The sequence below is a fragment of the Prionailurus viverrinus genome, chromosome D1 (genome assembly GCF_022837055.1).
Source record: "Prionailurus viverrinus isolate Anna chromosome D1, UM_Priviv_1.0, whole genome shotgun sequence".
Taxonomy (NCBI): domain Eukaryota; kingdom Metazoa; phylum Chordata; class Mammalia; order Carnivora; family Felidae; genus Prionailurus; species Prionailurus viverrinus.
The window spans coordinates 81,379,330-81,394,653 of NC_062570.1; the positions used below are offsets into that span (position 1 = coordinate 81,379,330).

Consider the following 15,324-nt stretch of genomic DNA (forward strand, 5'->3'; position numbering starts at 1 on the left):
GATCCATAAACCGATATTTAAAGGCATATTGTGCAACACAGTATAAAATATACTCTACTTTTATAAAATAAACTCTACTATTATAAAACAGACTCTATTACATATTCATCTGGTGATCATTAAATTTCTCAAGCCCCTGCCTTTATAAGAATATTCACACTCCAGAATCAAAATAATAGACAAACTATAGAATTGTTTTATTTCTGTTATTGTAAGAAACCAATTTATTTAGTTGACCTGCTACTAAAATATGAGGCTTCCTACTAAATAGGTTCTGATACCAATTCTAGTGTGAGGGGGAGTCCCCATACCAACAAGCAATTCTTGGGATACGAGCTGAGTGTCATAAAACTCAATTCAATTATAACTCTATTTACCTGGAGATAGCATTGGATTCCACAGGTTATAAGCTCAGTCCTGTAAGACTCCTCTCCCCCCAGCTCCAGATGCCAGTCCTAAACCCAGGTTATCACCTGTGCTTCTGATGGGTCGGATACAAATTTGAGATTCCAGCAGCGCCCTTCTTGGACTTCATACAGATAAACATGAAGGAATTACTGTAATTATAGGCAGAAGAAACTGTTGATTGCTACCACTTATTGAATGCTTACTATGAACTAGGACCGAAGCCAGAACTTAACATCACAAATGCTAATTTATAAGCATAGACTTTAATGTTTACAACAACATTCCAAGGTAGTTATTATTATTCCTATTTTGCAGAAGAAAAAAAAATGAGGTTAGAGATCTTAATCTCCCCACAGTCACATAGCAACAGTAGATGATAGCAACATCTACTATATTTTATTAGGTATCTTTTGAGGCTTAGAAACATTTCTGGAGAAAGGCTTATTTAAAGGGAATGATTATTTCTAAATGGAGGTGTCACTTAGAAAAGTGCCTGTCAAGGTAGCCTTAGAGCTGAGTCTTCTTTTAAAAGAAGAGTAGACTTTCCCTCAATCTCATGGGTAGAGAAGGCATTTTAGGCACAGAGAAAAGATTGACCAAAATTCCAGAGTCAAAGAAGTAGAGGTCATGTGCAGGGAATTCTGCTGATTTGGCATGGCTGAACAGAAGAGCAGAGGGTGAACAAAGAGAAAGATACAGCCTTTGAGTTTGGGTGGGCAGGATATTAGAAGAGTGCATTACTCACCCCGGGAAAAAGTAATTGGAAGGTCTAGCCATTCTAAGCTTTTTCAAAGTCGACAGCTAAATCAGCTTGCATAACAGCACACAGACCTACCCACCTGCTTAGTTTCTAATGCAATTTACTGAAAAGTTGTGTCTTCCTACACACTTCTTTATAACTAATTTGACCTATACCAGATAGCAGTTTTACAGCAGCTATAGTCAACATGAAAAGCTCTTTTTTCATGATAATTTTCTATTCTCTTTCTGGTCTACTGAGTTTCTAAGCAAAATTTTTCTTGTTCCTTTGTTCCCTCTCACAGGCTTGCGAAAGTTGTGCTCATCTTATTGTGAGCTAGAGAAGAGTGTGTGGGCTGCCAAAGGCAAACACAGTGAAGGTGAGTTATGAGGGTGGAGTTTCAGGTGCTCTCACCAACTTTGCTCTTCAGTATAATGGTGTAGCAACTGCAGAGTCTTTGTGTGGAGTGAAAGTTTAACACTAATGTGCAGGATCACATTCATGTGATTAATGATCAATGTGACACTTTAGCTTATCATGCAGTTTGCAAAGCACATTCGCACCTGTAATTTACTTAGTTTTGTCCCAAGCTGCTGGTGAAATTGTATGTCTTATGCAAGATCTTACATACAAAAACATTTGTACCACTTGTTCTGAAGAAATGTATTCCCATTATAAAGTAGTATCTTGGTAGTCTTAGTAAGTATTAATAAATTGATCAGCTAAAGGCCACTGCACAAACCATTTGATATACACTTAATTATAACTTGTTTTTTTAAAGCTTTTTTAAAGTTTCTTTATTTTGAGAGAAAGAGTGAGAGAATCCCAGCAGGCTCCACACTGTCAGTGTAGAGCTCAATGTGGGGGTCTAACTCACAAACTGTGAGATCATGACCTGAGCCGAAACCAAAGGTTGGACGCTTAACCAACTGAGCCACCCAGGTGCCCCAACATTTACTTACTTATAATTTTAATATAAGATGTTTAATGTAGATTTTATATGGCTAATTTTTATATGTAGGCAGTCCTTGAATTATGGTGGTTTAACTTACAATTTTCCATTTCACGATTGTGCAAAAGTGGTAAGAATTTAGGAGAAACTGTACTTTGAATTTTGATCTTTTCCAGGCCAGTGATATGTAAACCATACTCCCTCATGATGCTGGGCAGTAGAAGCCATAGCTCCCAACCAGCCAGCCACACGATCACGAGGGCAAACAACCAATGTATTTAGAATCATCCTGTACCCATACAACCATTCTGTTTTTCACTTTCAGGAGAGTATTCAGTAAATTACATGAGATCATCAAAACTTTATTATAAAATAGGCTTTGTGTAGATGACTTCACCCAACTCTAAGTGTTCTGAGCACATTTAAGGTAGGGTAGGCTAAGCTATGATGTTCAGTAGGTTAGATGTACTACATGCATTTTTGACTAAAGATATTTTCAACTTACGATGGGTTTATTGGGACATAACCCAATGAACATATCTACATAAAACAACAAACTGCTCTAAAAACCTTAAAAGTTAAAAGTTAACAATAAACCAACACATAATAGGTAAAAGCAGAAAAATGCAAACTATATTTAGCAATCAACTTTTTTTCCTGAGATCCAATCATAAAGAGAAAGAACAAGGCTATTAGTTAACCAACTGATTGGTTACTGATTAATGAAGTTAATTAAATTGTTGTGGTTAGAAAATAGATCACCCAGAAAGTAGATAATCAAACAAGAAAATATGAAAACAGAGAGACAAACATTGGTAATACTTGTTACTCTTTTTTTAATTTATTTTTTTCTTAAAAAATTTTTTTGATGTTTATTTATGTTTGAGATTCAGAGAGACAGAGTATGGGGCAAGGGGGCAGAGAGGGGGAGAGAGAGAGGGAGACACAGAATCTGAAGCAGGCTCCAGGCTCTAGGCTGTCAGCACAGAGCCCAGCGCAGGGCTCAAACTCATGAACCGTGAGGTCATGACCTGAGCCAAAGTCGGACACTTAACTGTCTGAGCCACCCAGGCACCTCTAGAGAACTCTTAATGGAAGAATTTACTCTGACCCAAGATATCCCACTGTCTCAACACCATATGGAGATGGGTATATTGAGCTAGCATAGCCTAGTGCTATTAACCTTTCAAATTGTATAACTCACTTTCCTTGTCTTGATTCCAGGCTTTACAGAAATCTTTGCATTAGAATCAATTTTCCAGTATGTGTGTTTTGGGTAATGTTTGCTGAATTTATGCCATAATTTCCAGTATCCAAAGCAATACTATTTTCCATGACATAACAATAATTTTATTAGTATTGTATTGGTATCATTTTATTCCAGGGTTTGTACCCTTTGACCAACATCTCCCTATTCCTCTATCTCCATGACCTGGTAGCCATCATTCTACTTGGTTTGTAAGAGTTCAACTTTTTTAGATTCCACATGTAAGTAGGAACTTACAATAATGTCTTTCTCTGACTCATTTCACTTAGCCCTCACATTGTCACAAGGGGCAGGGTTTTCTTTTTTTTTTCCTCATTTGAATAATTTCCACTGTGTGTGTGTGTGTGTGTGTGTGTGTGTGTGTGTGTGTGTGTTTATCCATTGATAGACAACTTAGGTTGTTTCCATGTCTTGGCTATTGTGAATAATCTTTCAATGAACATACAGGGTGCAGATATTTCTTTGATGTCCTGTTTTCATTGCCTTTTTTTTCATTTCTTTGGATATATACCCAGCAGAAGAGTAGCTAGATCATATGGTAGTTTGATTTTTAATTTTTTGAGGAAGCTCCACACTATTTTCATAGTGGCTGTGTCCATTTACATTTCCACCGACAGTTCACAAGGACTCCCTTTACTCCACAGCCTTCCCAACATTTATTAATTCTTGTCTTTTTGGCTATGAGGTGATATCTCATTGTGGTTTCAACTTGCATTTCCTTAATTAGTGATGATGAGCATCTTTTCATGCATTTGTGTGTCTTCTTTATAAAATGCCTATTCAAGTCCTTTATCCAGTTTTTAATCATTTTTTTTTTGCTTTTGAGTTGTAGGAATTTCTTATACATATTGAAAACTGCAAACTCTTTATAGATAGTTTGAAAATATTCCTTCACTTCTGTTGGTTTCCTTTTTTTGCTGATTGTTTCTTGGCTGTACAGACACTTTTTGGCTTGATTTAGTCATACTTATTTATTTTTGCTATTGTTGCTGGCACTTTTTGTGATTTTTTTTGTCATATCCAAAAAACTGTTGTCAAGACCAAAGTCAAGGAGCATCATCTTCATGTTTTCTTCTAGTAGTTTTATACTTGTGGATCTTCCATTTACATCTTTAATCCATTTTGAATCAATTTTTGTGAGTGGTGTAAAAAAGGGGTCCAATTTTCCCTATTCTACATGTGATTATCCAGTTTTCCCAACACTGTATTGGTATTATTAATATATCCTGAAAACTTGGTTGCCATGACTCCACCTTTGAAAGATGTTCTGCGTCCTTCTGTCAAAATCAGATTTCTGAGACTAGAACGAAAAATCAATTTCTTACTACATGTAAGTAAAGACCACCTTAGGATGCCTCTCAGCTATCAGTACACTAGCTTTTCTCTGATATAAAGTTTGTTTATATGTTTAGTATGTTTAGTACTTCACATCACTCACAATTTTGCCCCTAAATAGCTTTCTTGTATTAAGTAACACACACAGGAAATTATCTGAAGTTTCCGCATACCCCCCAAAAAGGCAGGGTACGAAGCTGGCAAGGGTAATGGTGAATTAATGAAGAACCACATGACTAAAAACAGGCTTTTGGATAATGTCAAGCGACAATTAGAGTATTAGCAGAAACTGGTATTTATCAAGTTATTCTATGTGCCAAGGACCGTGTTAAACTCTGTGTGGGTCGACTCCTCTTGGCAACTCTATGAAGCCAGGGTTATAATCAACTACAGATCAGGCGAGGATCAGACATGTGGAGTAACTTGTCTGTGGTCTAGCTACTTCTTCCCTCACACAGGGGCCTGAACTAGGACTTGAACCAGGTCTGTCTCCTAAAAAGACAGAGCCCTTGACCCTTTCCAGACATTGGTGTAATCCTACAAATATGTGAGACACAAAATTTCCAACTATGGAAATTAGAATTAGATGTGTTTCTGGAAAAGGAATATTGTTAGTTTTGTCTTCAAACCTGTGTAAGAGATGGTATTCTTACATAATAAGTTACCAAAATCCTCCGTTTGGATAAATACATGACTAAAGAGGAGAAGTGTAATTTACAAGGAAACTCTAAGTGGACTTTTGAAAAATTCCACAATTCCACAGTTCTTATTTTTATCACAAGTGAGTAATTTGTCACATTTAGACTCACCGGTGATGTTAGATGATATGCCCTTTCTATCCTAGTAAATGCAAATTTCATAGAGAGTTTCCATTTGTCATCAACAAATTGACATCCTGGGTCCAACCTGGTTTTTTTTTGTTTTTGTTTTTGTTGTTGTTGTTGTTGTTGTTGTTGTTATCAAGGCCTAGGCTTCCCAGGCCTACCTGCTCTGGAACTAGGTGACCACAAACCACACTTATCAGAGAACACCCCTTGTCTCCTTTCCGAAGGAGAGGAAACAATCCTCCCTACTCATTTTTGTATATTCCTTAGTGTCAAGTCAGGGTATTTACTAGTTTGTTTTTTCTTGGGAGTGAGAGGCAAGTTTTGTCACATATAGCTTGTTTTGTTTCAAATTACCTTATTTAGGTATGATTGACATGCAAACGCTGCATTTAATTAATGTACACAACTTGATGAATTTGGAAATAAGTATCCACCTGTGAAATCATCACCACCATCAATGCCATAAACACATCCACCACTTCCAAAATTATCCTTCTGCCCCCTTTATTTTTTTTCTTTTTTGCAGCAAGTAGAATGGTGGTTACCAGGGGCTGGAGGGAGGGGAAAATGAAAAAGTGCTAGTCAAAATGTACAAAACTTCAATTATGCAAGTTGATTAGATTCTGGAGATGTATTTATGGTCAGGTTAATAATACTGTATTGTACACTTAAAATTTTGCTAACAAGATAGATTTTATGTTATGTGCCTTTGTTGATATCAAGAGACTTTGTTACAATTCCATTGTTCCTGTTAGTCTATCCAAACTCCTTATAGTCAGTCTCCTTGATAGTTCTATGTCTACATAGGGTTTGTTAACTCATCCTGTGATTCTGTCTTCAAAATATTTGCATATCTCAACTGCTTATCGCCTTCACTGGTACCACTGTGGTCTGAAATCCCATCACCTCCCCCACCGGAAAATTGAAATACCTTCTAACCAGTGCCCACTCTAGTCTTTCCTCCCACCTCCACCTCTCACACATCTCTTCTTGACAGAGTAGCTAGGACAATTACTTTACAACCTAAATCAGATAATACCACTCCCGTGTTCAAAAACCTCCAAAAGCTTTTATGTCATCCAGACCTTACTTAAAATGAGCTGCCACGCCCAGTTACCACCCCTGCTTTCAGTTCCTACTGATGATCTCATAGGGCACAGGGCCCCCCTGTGGTTCCTCTCACCTCTGGGCTGTGGCATTGTTGTGGCTTCTGTCTGGAATACTATTGCCCCTGATGTGTGCATGGCTTATTACTGCTTCACCTCTTTCAGGACTTTGCTCAAACATCATTTCCTCAGCAGGATGCTGAGTGGCCCTTCCCTGGCCATCATACTTAAAATTGCATTCTTCTCTCCCACCCCAAGGCACTTATTTTTCTTCACAGGACTTATCTGATATGCTGTCTTTTGTTATTTTCATAATATCTCTTCTTCCATCAGATTGTACACTACATAGGAGAAGAAATTTTCCTTTCTTTTTTCTGTTTCGATCACTATCATCAGTGCCTAGAATAGTGCCTGATTAAATGGTAGGTTCTCAAAAATATTGTTGATGAAATGAACTACACAGTAATCTATCTTTAAAAAAGTGGTATTGGTAAAGTTTATTTAGTACTATATTAATTTATCTGGAGTGGATTTTAACATTAATATGAGATCCTTAGATAACAATTTCTGCTTTTCTTATATGTGTCCTGAAGGTCATCATTAGCCAAGCCCTGACGTGTGTGTGTGTGTGTGTGTGTGTGTGTGTGTGTGTAATTTCCCTAGTGTAAAGCAGAGCACTGCCTCCCACATTAAAGACTGATAGTCTTCCTGTCTTAAAGCCAAATTACTTACTATAGGGAGATTCACATGATTCTTCTGGCATAAAGGTCCAGATGTTCCCCTTAATTTATTGAAGGCTTTCTTCTTAACACAGCTCTTATTCTCCTGGACATGGTAGATTATTAAATATTATAGGAATATAATTAAATTCCATTTTCTTAGGAAATTCTGTTTTACATTAATTCCAAATTATTGATGCAGAATATAATTTAATCTTCAGTTACAACCCAAAAATTGTTGCTCCTGTTTGCCATTTTATTCCTAAATAACATTCTAGAAAAGCCCAATCTTAGCACCTACCCATTCTATTCTGCAAAGAAAAAGAAAAAGCCAGTAGATCTGTAAAAAAATATGTGTGGTGGAGTGACCTTCCTTTTTTAGGACAGGTGTTCATTCACTCATTCATCATAGCATTGTAGTAGATCCACTTTGCAACAGACACTGAACTAGGTGAGAAAGTACATGAGGAAAACTGAAAAGAACATTAGATTCAGAATTAGGAGAACCAAGTCAGACTGGAGCATATAATAGCAGTGTGACCTGAGCAAATAATCATATTTTTAATGAAGAAAATGCAGGTACTAATACACATTTCACAAGCTTAGATTTTGTGTGAGTACTGAAAGAATTATACGTTGTAAAATAATTTGTAAAATGCTATATGAATGTAAGCATTTTCATTATCATGTTATAATAAAAATTGTATTTTTATATAAAATTAAATATCATACATCATTTCATAACGTAATAAAAAAGGAAGTATATAAGAAAAGAAGAGGTTGAGAGAAAGGGAATGTGAACCAAGGGACCTCTTCTCAACTTAAAAAATTCAAGAGGAGAAGAATATATAAATGTTAATAATAAAAACAACATCTGCCTGCCCATCAAAAGATAGAAATGTAGTTTGCGGGTCCACAGTCAAAAGTTTAATTTCAATGTGGCAAATTCCATAAGGCCTTATCAGCAGAGTAGCATTTGAGCAAGGTCTTGTAATGGAAGTAGCTCACTGGCAGGTCATTTGTCCCCTATTATAAGATGGCTTAGGAGGTGATTATTGTACTAATACAGCATGGTGGTCAACTGCATGAGCCTTAGAGTCAGATTTTTTTTTCCAAATCTTAGTAATGCATTTCCCTACCTAGCTGAAGGATTTTGAGTATATTACTTACTCCCTCTGTTCCTCAATTTCCTCATTAATAAATTTGAGATAATAGTACTGACCTCATAAGGCTAGTATGAGAATTAAGATAAGTGCTTCGCATACTAAGTTCACACTAAATGTTAATTGCTGTTATTCTACTTGTTAATGCTATTATTATTGTAAGTGAGGCAGCACACAAAATTCCTGTTGCCAGAAATGGATTTTCAGGAAAGAATGCAAAGAAATGAGGTGACCCCTTGATCATCTTGGTATAAGTGAGAGTAGCAAGTTGGCCTCCTATTTGCTTTTTTTAATGGCTATTTATTTATTTATTTGAGAGAGAGAGAGAGAGAGAGAGAGAGAGAGAGAGAGAGCAAGCAGGAGAGGGTCAGAGAGAGAGAGAGAGAAAGAGAATCCCAAGCAGGCTCTGCACTGTCTGTCACACAGAGCCCAACCTGGGGCTCAAACTCATGAACCGTGAGAGCATGACCTGAGCTGAAATCATGAGTTGGAACTTAACTGAATGAGCCACCCAGACGCCCCTTCCTCTCTTTGTTTTTGTTTTTGTCTACTTCTGTATATTAGTGTCTCTACCTTACAAAGCTCATATTGTCTACGGCCCCTCACTGCAGTCCCATCTGGTGCTCAAAGATGTTGGCTATTTGTCTCTGTAGGACTCCAGAATTCAGGAATCAGGGAACATAAGACATAAGTAAGTGATAAACCGATACAAGTCATATTAGTAATGATTTGATGTTTTTTTTCTCCATTTTTAACAAGAGATGTTCAGTAAATATCTTAAGAAGCAAAAAATAAACACTTTATCTGGGTATTCTAGTCACCTCCCAAACCAAAAATTATGCCTTATAAATACACACCAATCATCATCATCATCAAGCCATTTAACAGTGTTATTATTTTTAATTTGTAACTCACTGTCACTTATTACTGGTTTTAATCCCGACAGTTTTACAAGTTAAATAAGTATCATTTTTTTTTAATTTATATTAATTTTTGTGTCCTTTTAATAAATTCTAGGTAGGTCTATGAGTATGTTATTTGAAAAAAAAAAAAAAGCCAGGTATAGACGATCACAGCTTCCTGTGGTATTCAGATGATGAGCAGTCCATGTAGTTATCAGTCTATAGAAATCTCAGCATTTTATATTATTTCCAATCTTATTATCCATCAGTCCATAAACATCCATTTCACATGGCCAGAGTCTGCTCTTTTTCTAGTCCTCATCCTTTTCCTTTCCAAAATCTGAGTTTTTCTAGCTCTCTGCTCTTGCTCCCAGCACCACTCTGAAAGGCTTTGTAGCAAGCTGCTGGAACGAGGTCCACATGAAGCTTGGAACGTCTAAAAATCTTTCAGAGTCTAGGAAGGACAAAGGGATGAATTAGGAAGGCAGTCCACAATATCCCAACGGGAATGGTAAATGGAACCTTAACTTCCTGAAAAGTGTGATGAGTTAGTGAATTAGAGAGGAGGCATTGACTATTCAGTTCCACTTGACCTTTGACAAGTATAACAAAGTATTAGTTAAATTAAATACTAGGTAAGCCTAATAAAAGGACCTCAAGGCCAGATTTGTCCCTTGTTTATAAACCTGAAACCTCTGCTTTATAAGCTTCAGAAGTTTAAGAAAGGAGGGGGCACCTGGTTGGCTCAGTCAATTAAGCGTCTGACTTCTGCTCAGGTCATAACTTCACACTTCACAAGTTCGAGCCCTACATTGGGCTCTATGCTGACAGCTCAGACCCTGGATTCTAGATTCTGGATTCTGTGTCTCCCCCTCTCTCTGTCCTTCCGCTTCTCTCTGCCCCTCCCCCCCTCTCTGCCCCTCCCCAGCTTGGGCTCTGTCTCTCTCTCTCAAAAATAAATCAACATTAAAAAAAAAAAAAAAGAAGTTTGAGAAGGTACAAGATAAATGAAGCATAGTCCTGCTAATATTGACTGTCCTTCATCAAGTGACCGATGAGTTACGCCATAGTCTGTCTCTTAATTCTGTTTTACTAACGGCCTATCATCTCCATTTATGGCAGGGGTGAGAGTAGAAAGGGTGAATAAAGAATGAGGTGATCTCCTGTTCTTCACAATGAGTGGCCTATGGTCCAAATATTTATTCTAGATGGGCTCACCATAGTTTCTGGTTTGTCAGACAGTCCTTACTTGTAACTGTTGTCCATCCAATGTAATCATAGTGACCCCTTTCATACTCAAAAGTATCCAAGTTAGGGAAATAATTTTCTGATGACATTAGTGCTGGTTAACACAAATGTCATAGCTATTGACAGACCAAAATTGCATGGGTGCAGAAAGACAAGTAAATAATTGCTAAGTACTATATGAGATAAAACTGTTATAGTGTCCAGACTCAGAGCCAGATAGGCTGACTCTAGTCAGAACTCTACACAATGCAGGCTGTTTTAAAGTTTTATGTTAAACATAAGAGACCTATCTTACAGATATCAGAACTAAATCTAAGGGAAACAAAATATACTCAGGCACATCCCTTAAGATGTAACAGAGCATAAATTTTAACTGAGATCTTCTGAGGTCAAGGCTCCATACTTTCCTAAGTGTCTCCTTGTTTGGAAACCAAATACTAAGAATTACGCTAAACATAACAGTCATTACACTAAAGGTACAATTTGGTGATGCATCTCTTAAGAGAAGTAGAAACTGAGAATAAGACTAATCGTTAGGGACATGACTAACTGGCACAAAAGAATCAGAACAATTCATGATTCTATATAATTAAGTTCTCAATTATTTAGTAAGGATGAACAAGTTCAGAAGAGACTTCATGTGGGCTGGTCTATTCAGGGAAGAGGTGCCATTGGGCCTGGGAGAACTTGGATGATGAACAGCAAGAAGGGAACATTCCCCAAAGAGGAAACAAAGGGCTGTTTTCGTGAGGCAGATCAAGCACTACATTCTGACCCAAACAGAGTTTGTGCTGGGAAATCCAGAGAAATCTGATGGGTAAAATAGGTCGGGCCAGATGATGAGAATGTCTTTAGTGTTTAATTTTGTTTTACCCATGCATATACATAACTTTACATAAATGCATACATGTGGTTATTCACACGCTTTTGGATGTATAGTTGTTTTCCTTTTTCTCTCTTTTGGCTTCCTTCTCAGCCTCTCTTCTTCCATCCAGTTGTATTAACCTACCTACCCATATTAACAACCCAGCATGTAGCTTTCTCTATATTTTCTCCCTGTCCAACTAATCAGATAGATACCCTACTAGGATAAATCATAATCTGCCATATTGGTGGGTATGAGTTTTGTTTCCAGTGTTTTGCTACCAAGACCAATGGTACAATAAACAACCCTGACATATGGGTCATTATTTATGGCTGCTTTATTTGAATGGGATAGACTTCTAAGAGATGGGTTATTGGTTAAAATAGGCTCTAATGCTTCACAATTCCAAAGCAATGTATGAAAGAATGCTTTTCCCAACATCCCTATAAAAATAGATACCATGGCTCCTTTCCATTTTTGCTAATGTGAAGAGCTTAAAAATATACCTCACTATTTTAACTTCTATTTCCCTGACTACCAGAGAATTATTTTTTGTTTTAAATTATGATTTTTTTAGATTAGAATCTTACAATGTGGTCTGTAAATACTCTGCATTTTAAATTTTTTTTAATGTTTATTTATTTTTGAGAGAGGGAGAGAGAGACAGAAAGTGAGCAGGGGTGAGGGGCAGAAAGAGGAGACACAGAATCAAGAGCAGGCTCCAGGTTCTGGGCTGACAGAACAGAGCCCACACGGGCTCGAACCCACAAACCACGAGATCATGACCTGAGCTGAAGTCAGACACTTAACTGACTGAGCCACCCAGGCACCCCAATACTCTGCATTATTTTTTTTCTGTCTTGCTTTACTTTTCCTTCATTTTTTTTTCTTTTTATCAACCAGGGTTCAATCAGCAAAACAGAATGAGAAATACTTTAAGTATTATGGAATAAGGATTTATTACAGGAGTGAGAACTTACCCAACTGTAGGAGTTTTGTGGAGAATAGTCCAAAAAGGGATGTTAGAGAATCAGAGAAAAGCAACTAGCCAGTTCTTTTGAACACTTGCTGTGGCAAACAAACCAGAGTTTGCCAGGGAATCTAGAGTGGGTCCGTGACAGAGCATTGGTGGAGCAGCCTATGGAAAGACTATCACCTCTGCACCTGGCATGGTACTTCCATAGAGCAAAAAAGAGCTGGACATGGTACTGGGAAAAATAGGGACCTTCTAGAATCTGTCTGCTCCTGTGTCATTGTCTCATTGTTTGTAAGCACAGTGACCTTCAGAGGAAGTGGGTGCTGCTTTCCTTTAAGTTTACTAGGCTTGCACAGATTTCTTTTTGATCAGCTTAGCCTGGAACCATATTGGGAAGGCAATTCTGGAGAACACGGTTGTAGTTTAGTGAAGTTGACACAAAAGGAACATAACAAAGCACAAGACCAATTTTTGTGAATGTCCACCAAATACAAAGATAAGTGTTACAAGTGTGATCTTATAAACTTCTGTTAAATGAAGTTCATTGTAGTAAGTCAATCTAGATCTTTAGTTGTTTACTTTGGTCTATTATATTAAATTTTTTGAGAAATATTTATTGTCTTCCATTACATTTGCAATTTTATCAATTTGTCCATCTAATTTTTTTGCTTTTATATTAATGACTGTACAGTTTGGTGCATAAGGTATAGGACTTATATCTTCTTTATAAATTATACCTTTAGCTTTATGTAATGTGCCTCTTTAACATTTTATTCTGTATAATGTGAAATTCCATCTTGACTGATAATATTGCTAGACTTGCCTACTTTTTTATTTGTATTTACCTGAAATCATTTTGACCACCACTTTATTAGTTTCCATTAAATATATATATATATATATATATATTTTTTTTTTTTTTTTTTTGCACAAAGTGCTTATCTTGATTTTAATCCAATTTAAATCACTGTCTTTTAGTGGACTCTTTTTAGAGTCCTTATATTTGGAATATTGGCCGACATGCTTGATTTTATTCATTTCATCTTATTTTAAATGTATAATTTGTCTTCACTGTTGAGTACACATTTTCCTTTTCCTTATTTTTCCTGGTTTGATCAAGGTGCAATATATTTCATTTGTTTTCTCCTTGGAAAGTTCATTGTTCTTTCCCCATTCATTAAATATTATTTTTTATTTTCCTTGTTCTCATAATCAAATAAGTTAACCAAAGTTATTTTTCTATTAATATTCATGTTTTCATTTGCCTCTTGTTTGATCCCCTCCCCAATAAAAGAAGGTCTTAAGACTATATTAAACTTTTGTTTTTCCTCTCTAATTCTCCTTTCCTTAGACTTCTGTAACATTCTTATTTAGCCCAACTACCTGGATTTGTTGAAATTAATAATCAGAATTTATTCTATAGTGTTTTCTTTTTAATAGCTTTTTGTAGTTCTTATGTTAAGTATCCCTGGAGTGTGTATTATTATCCACTTGAATTTAATTAGGTAAATAAAGATTAGATACAATTATATTTTACTCTTATTTTATCTTGAGGTCCCTTTTCTAATTCATTTTTAAAAGTAGAATCCTTAAGTATTTATTCAAATAGACTCTGTAAGTTATACATTCCTCAAATTATTGAAGATTTTCAAGTGTCTTCCTGTACTTGAGAATAATTATATCTTGTATAGGTATGTGATTTTGAGATGAAGTCAATTATATCATCAACCTGAAGAAGCTGTTCTAACTTCCAGCATTGCATATGAAAAAGTATAATGTCAGTCTCTTTTCTGTTTTCCTTAATCAATATTTTACTGATTCCTAGGTGACAAAACCTTATTTGAAGATTGGAAAATATAGTCATGATAGTTAAAAGGCAAACTTTCCTAAAAGTCACTGGAAGAAAATTCTTGTTTTTATTGTGTAAAATGTGTTGCTATAGTGGTTTTTTTTTCTTGTTCCCCCTTCCCCCACAAAGTGTTCAATCACTCCTTTACAATAAAACGTCACAACCAGGGGAGACTTGGAACTTCAAACGTTTAGGGCTTATATAACTATTTGCTATCTATTCTTAAAGAAATTACAAAGAGGGGCGCCTGGGTGGCTCAGTCGGCTGAGCATCTGACTTCGGCTCAGGTAATGATCTCGTGGTCAGTGGGTTTGAGCCCAGCGTCGGGCTCTGAGCTGTCAGCACGGAGCCTGGAGCCTGTTTCAGATTCTGTGTCTCCCTCTCTCTCTGACCCTCCCCTGTTCATGCTGTCTCTCCCTGTCTCAAAAATAAATAAACGTTAAAAAAAATTAAAAAAAAAAAAAGAAATTACAAAGATGTACTGTTTTTCTGGTACAAAGCTTACAAAGACTAAAAAAATATATATATCCTGGCTGAATTTGGCACATAGATTCCAGTATATATTTGTTAAATGTACTAAAAATAGAATAGGTAGTTTTATTCTAATATTTTTAGAAATTATAGGAAGGGAGGAAGAAGAACTTTATTTGATATAAAGTATGATTTACTAAATATTTTTCAAGGTAATATGATGTGATCATCTACTCAGTAATGCTAACATAAATTATTTAGATTAATGAATACAAGGGCTATAATTGACACATTGTTAATACATAAATGTTTTCAAGTTGCCAATATTTATTTTTTAAGTAAATTCAATGCTGTCACATTAAATAATTAATTCAGTAACATTTTCATCCTATTAGTTTTATTTTTTTGCAAACTGTCTCTTCATCATATCATTATTTAATTTTAGACCCCACTCAAGTTCATATTGCCACAAGGTTTCTATTTGTAGATTTCAATCA

At 36.1% G+C, this 15,324-nt stretch overlaps 1 protein-coding gene across 1 annotated transcript in view; it reads left to right on the forward strand.

Moving 5' to 3' along the window:
• Window positions 1-15,324, forward strand: part of ANO3 (anoctamin 3) — a 434,362-nt gene that overhangs the window by 125,275 nt on the left and 293,763 nt on the right. The window contains exon 2 of the mRNA XM_047823497.1: window positions 1,452-1,526. Coding sequence (XP_047679453.1) covers window positions 1,452-1,526 — 75 coding nt within the window. The remainder of the gene's footprint in view (window positions 1-1,451; window positions 1,527-15,324) is intronic.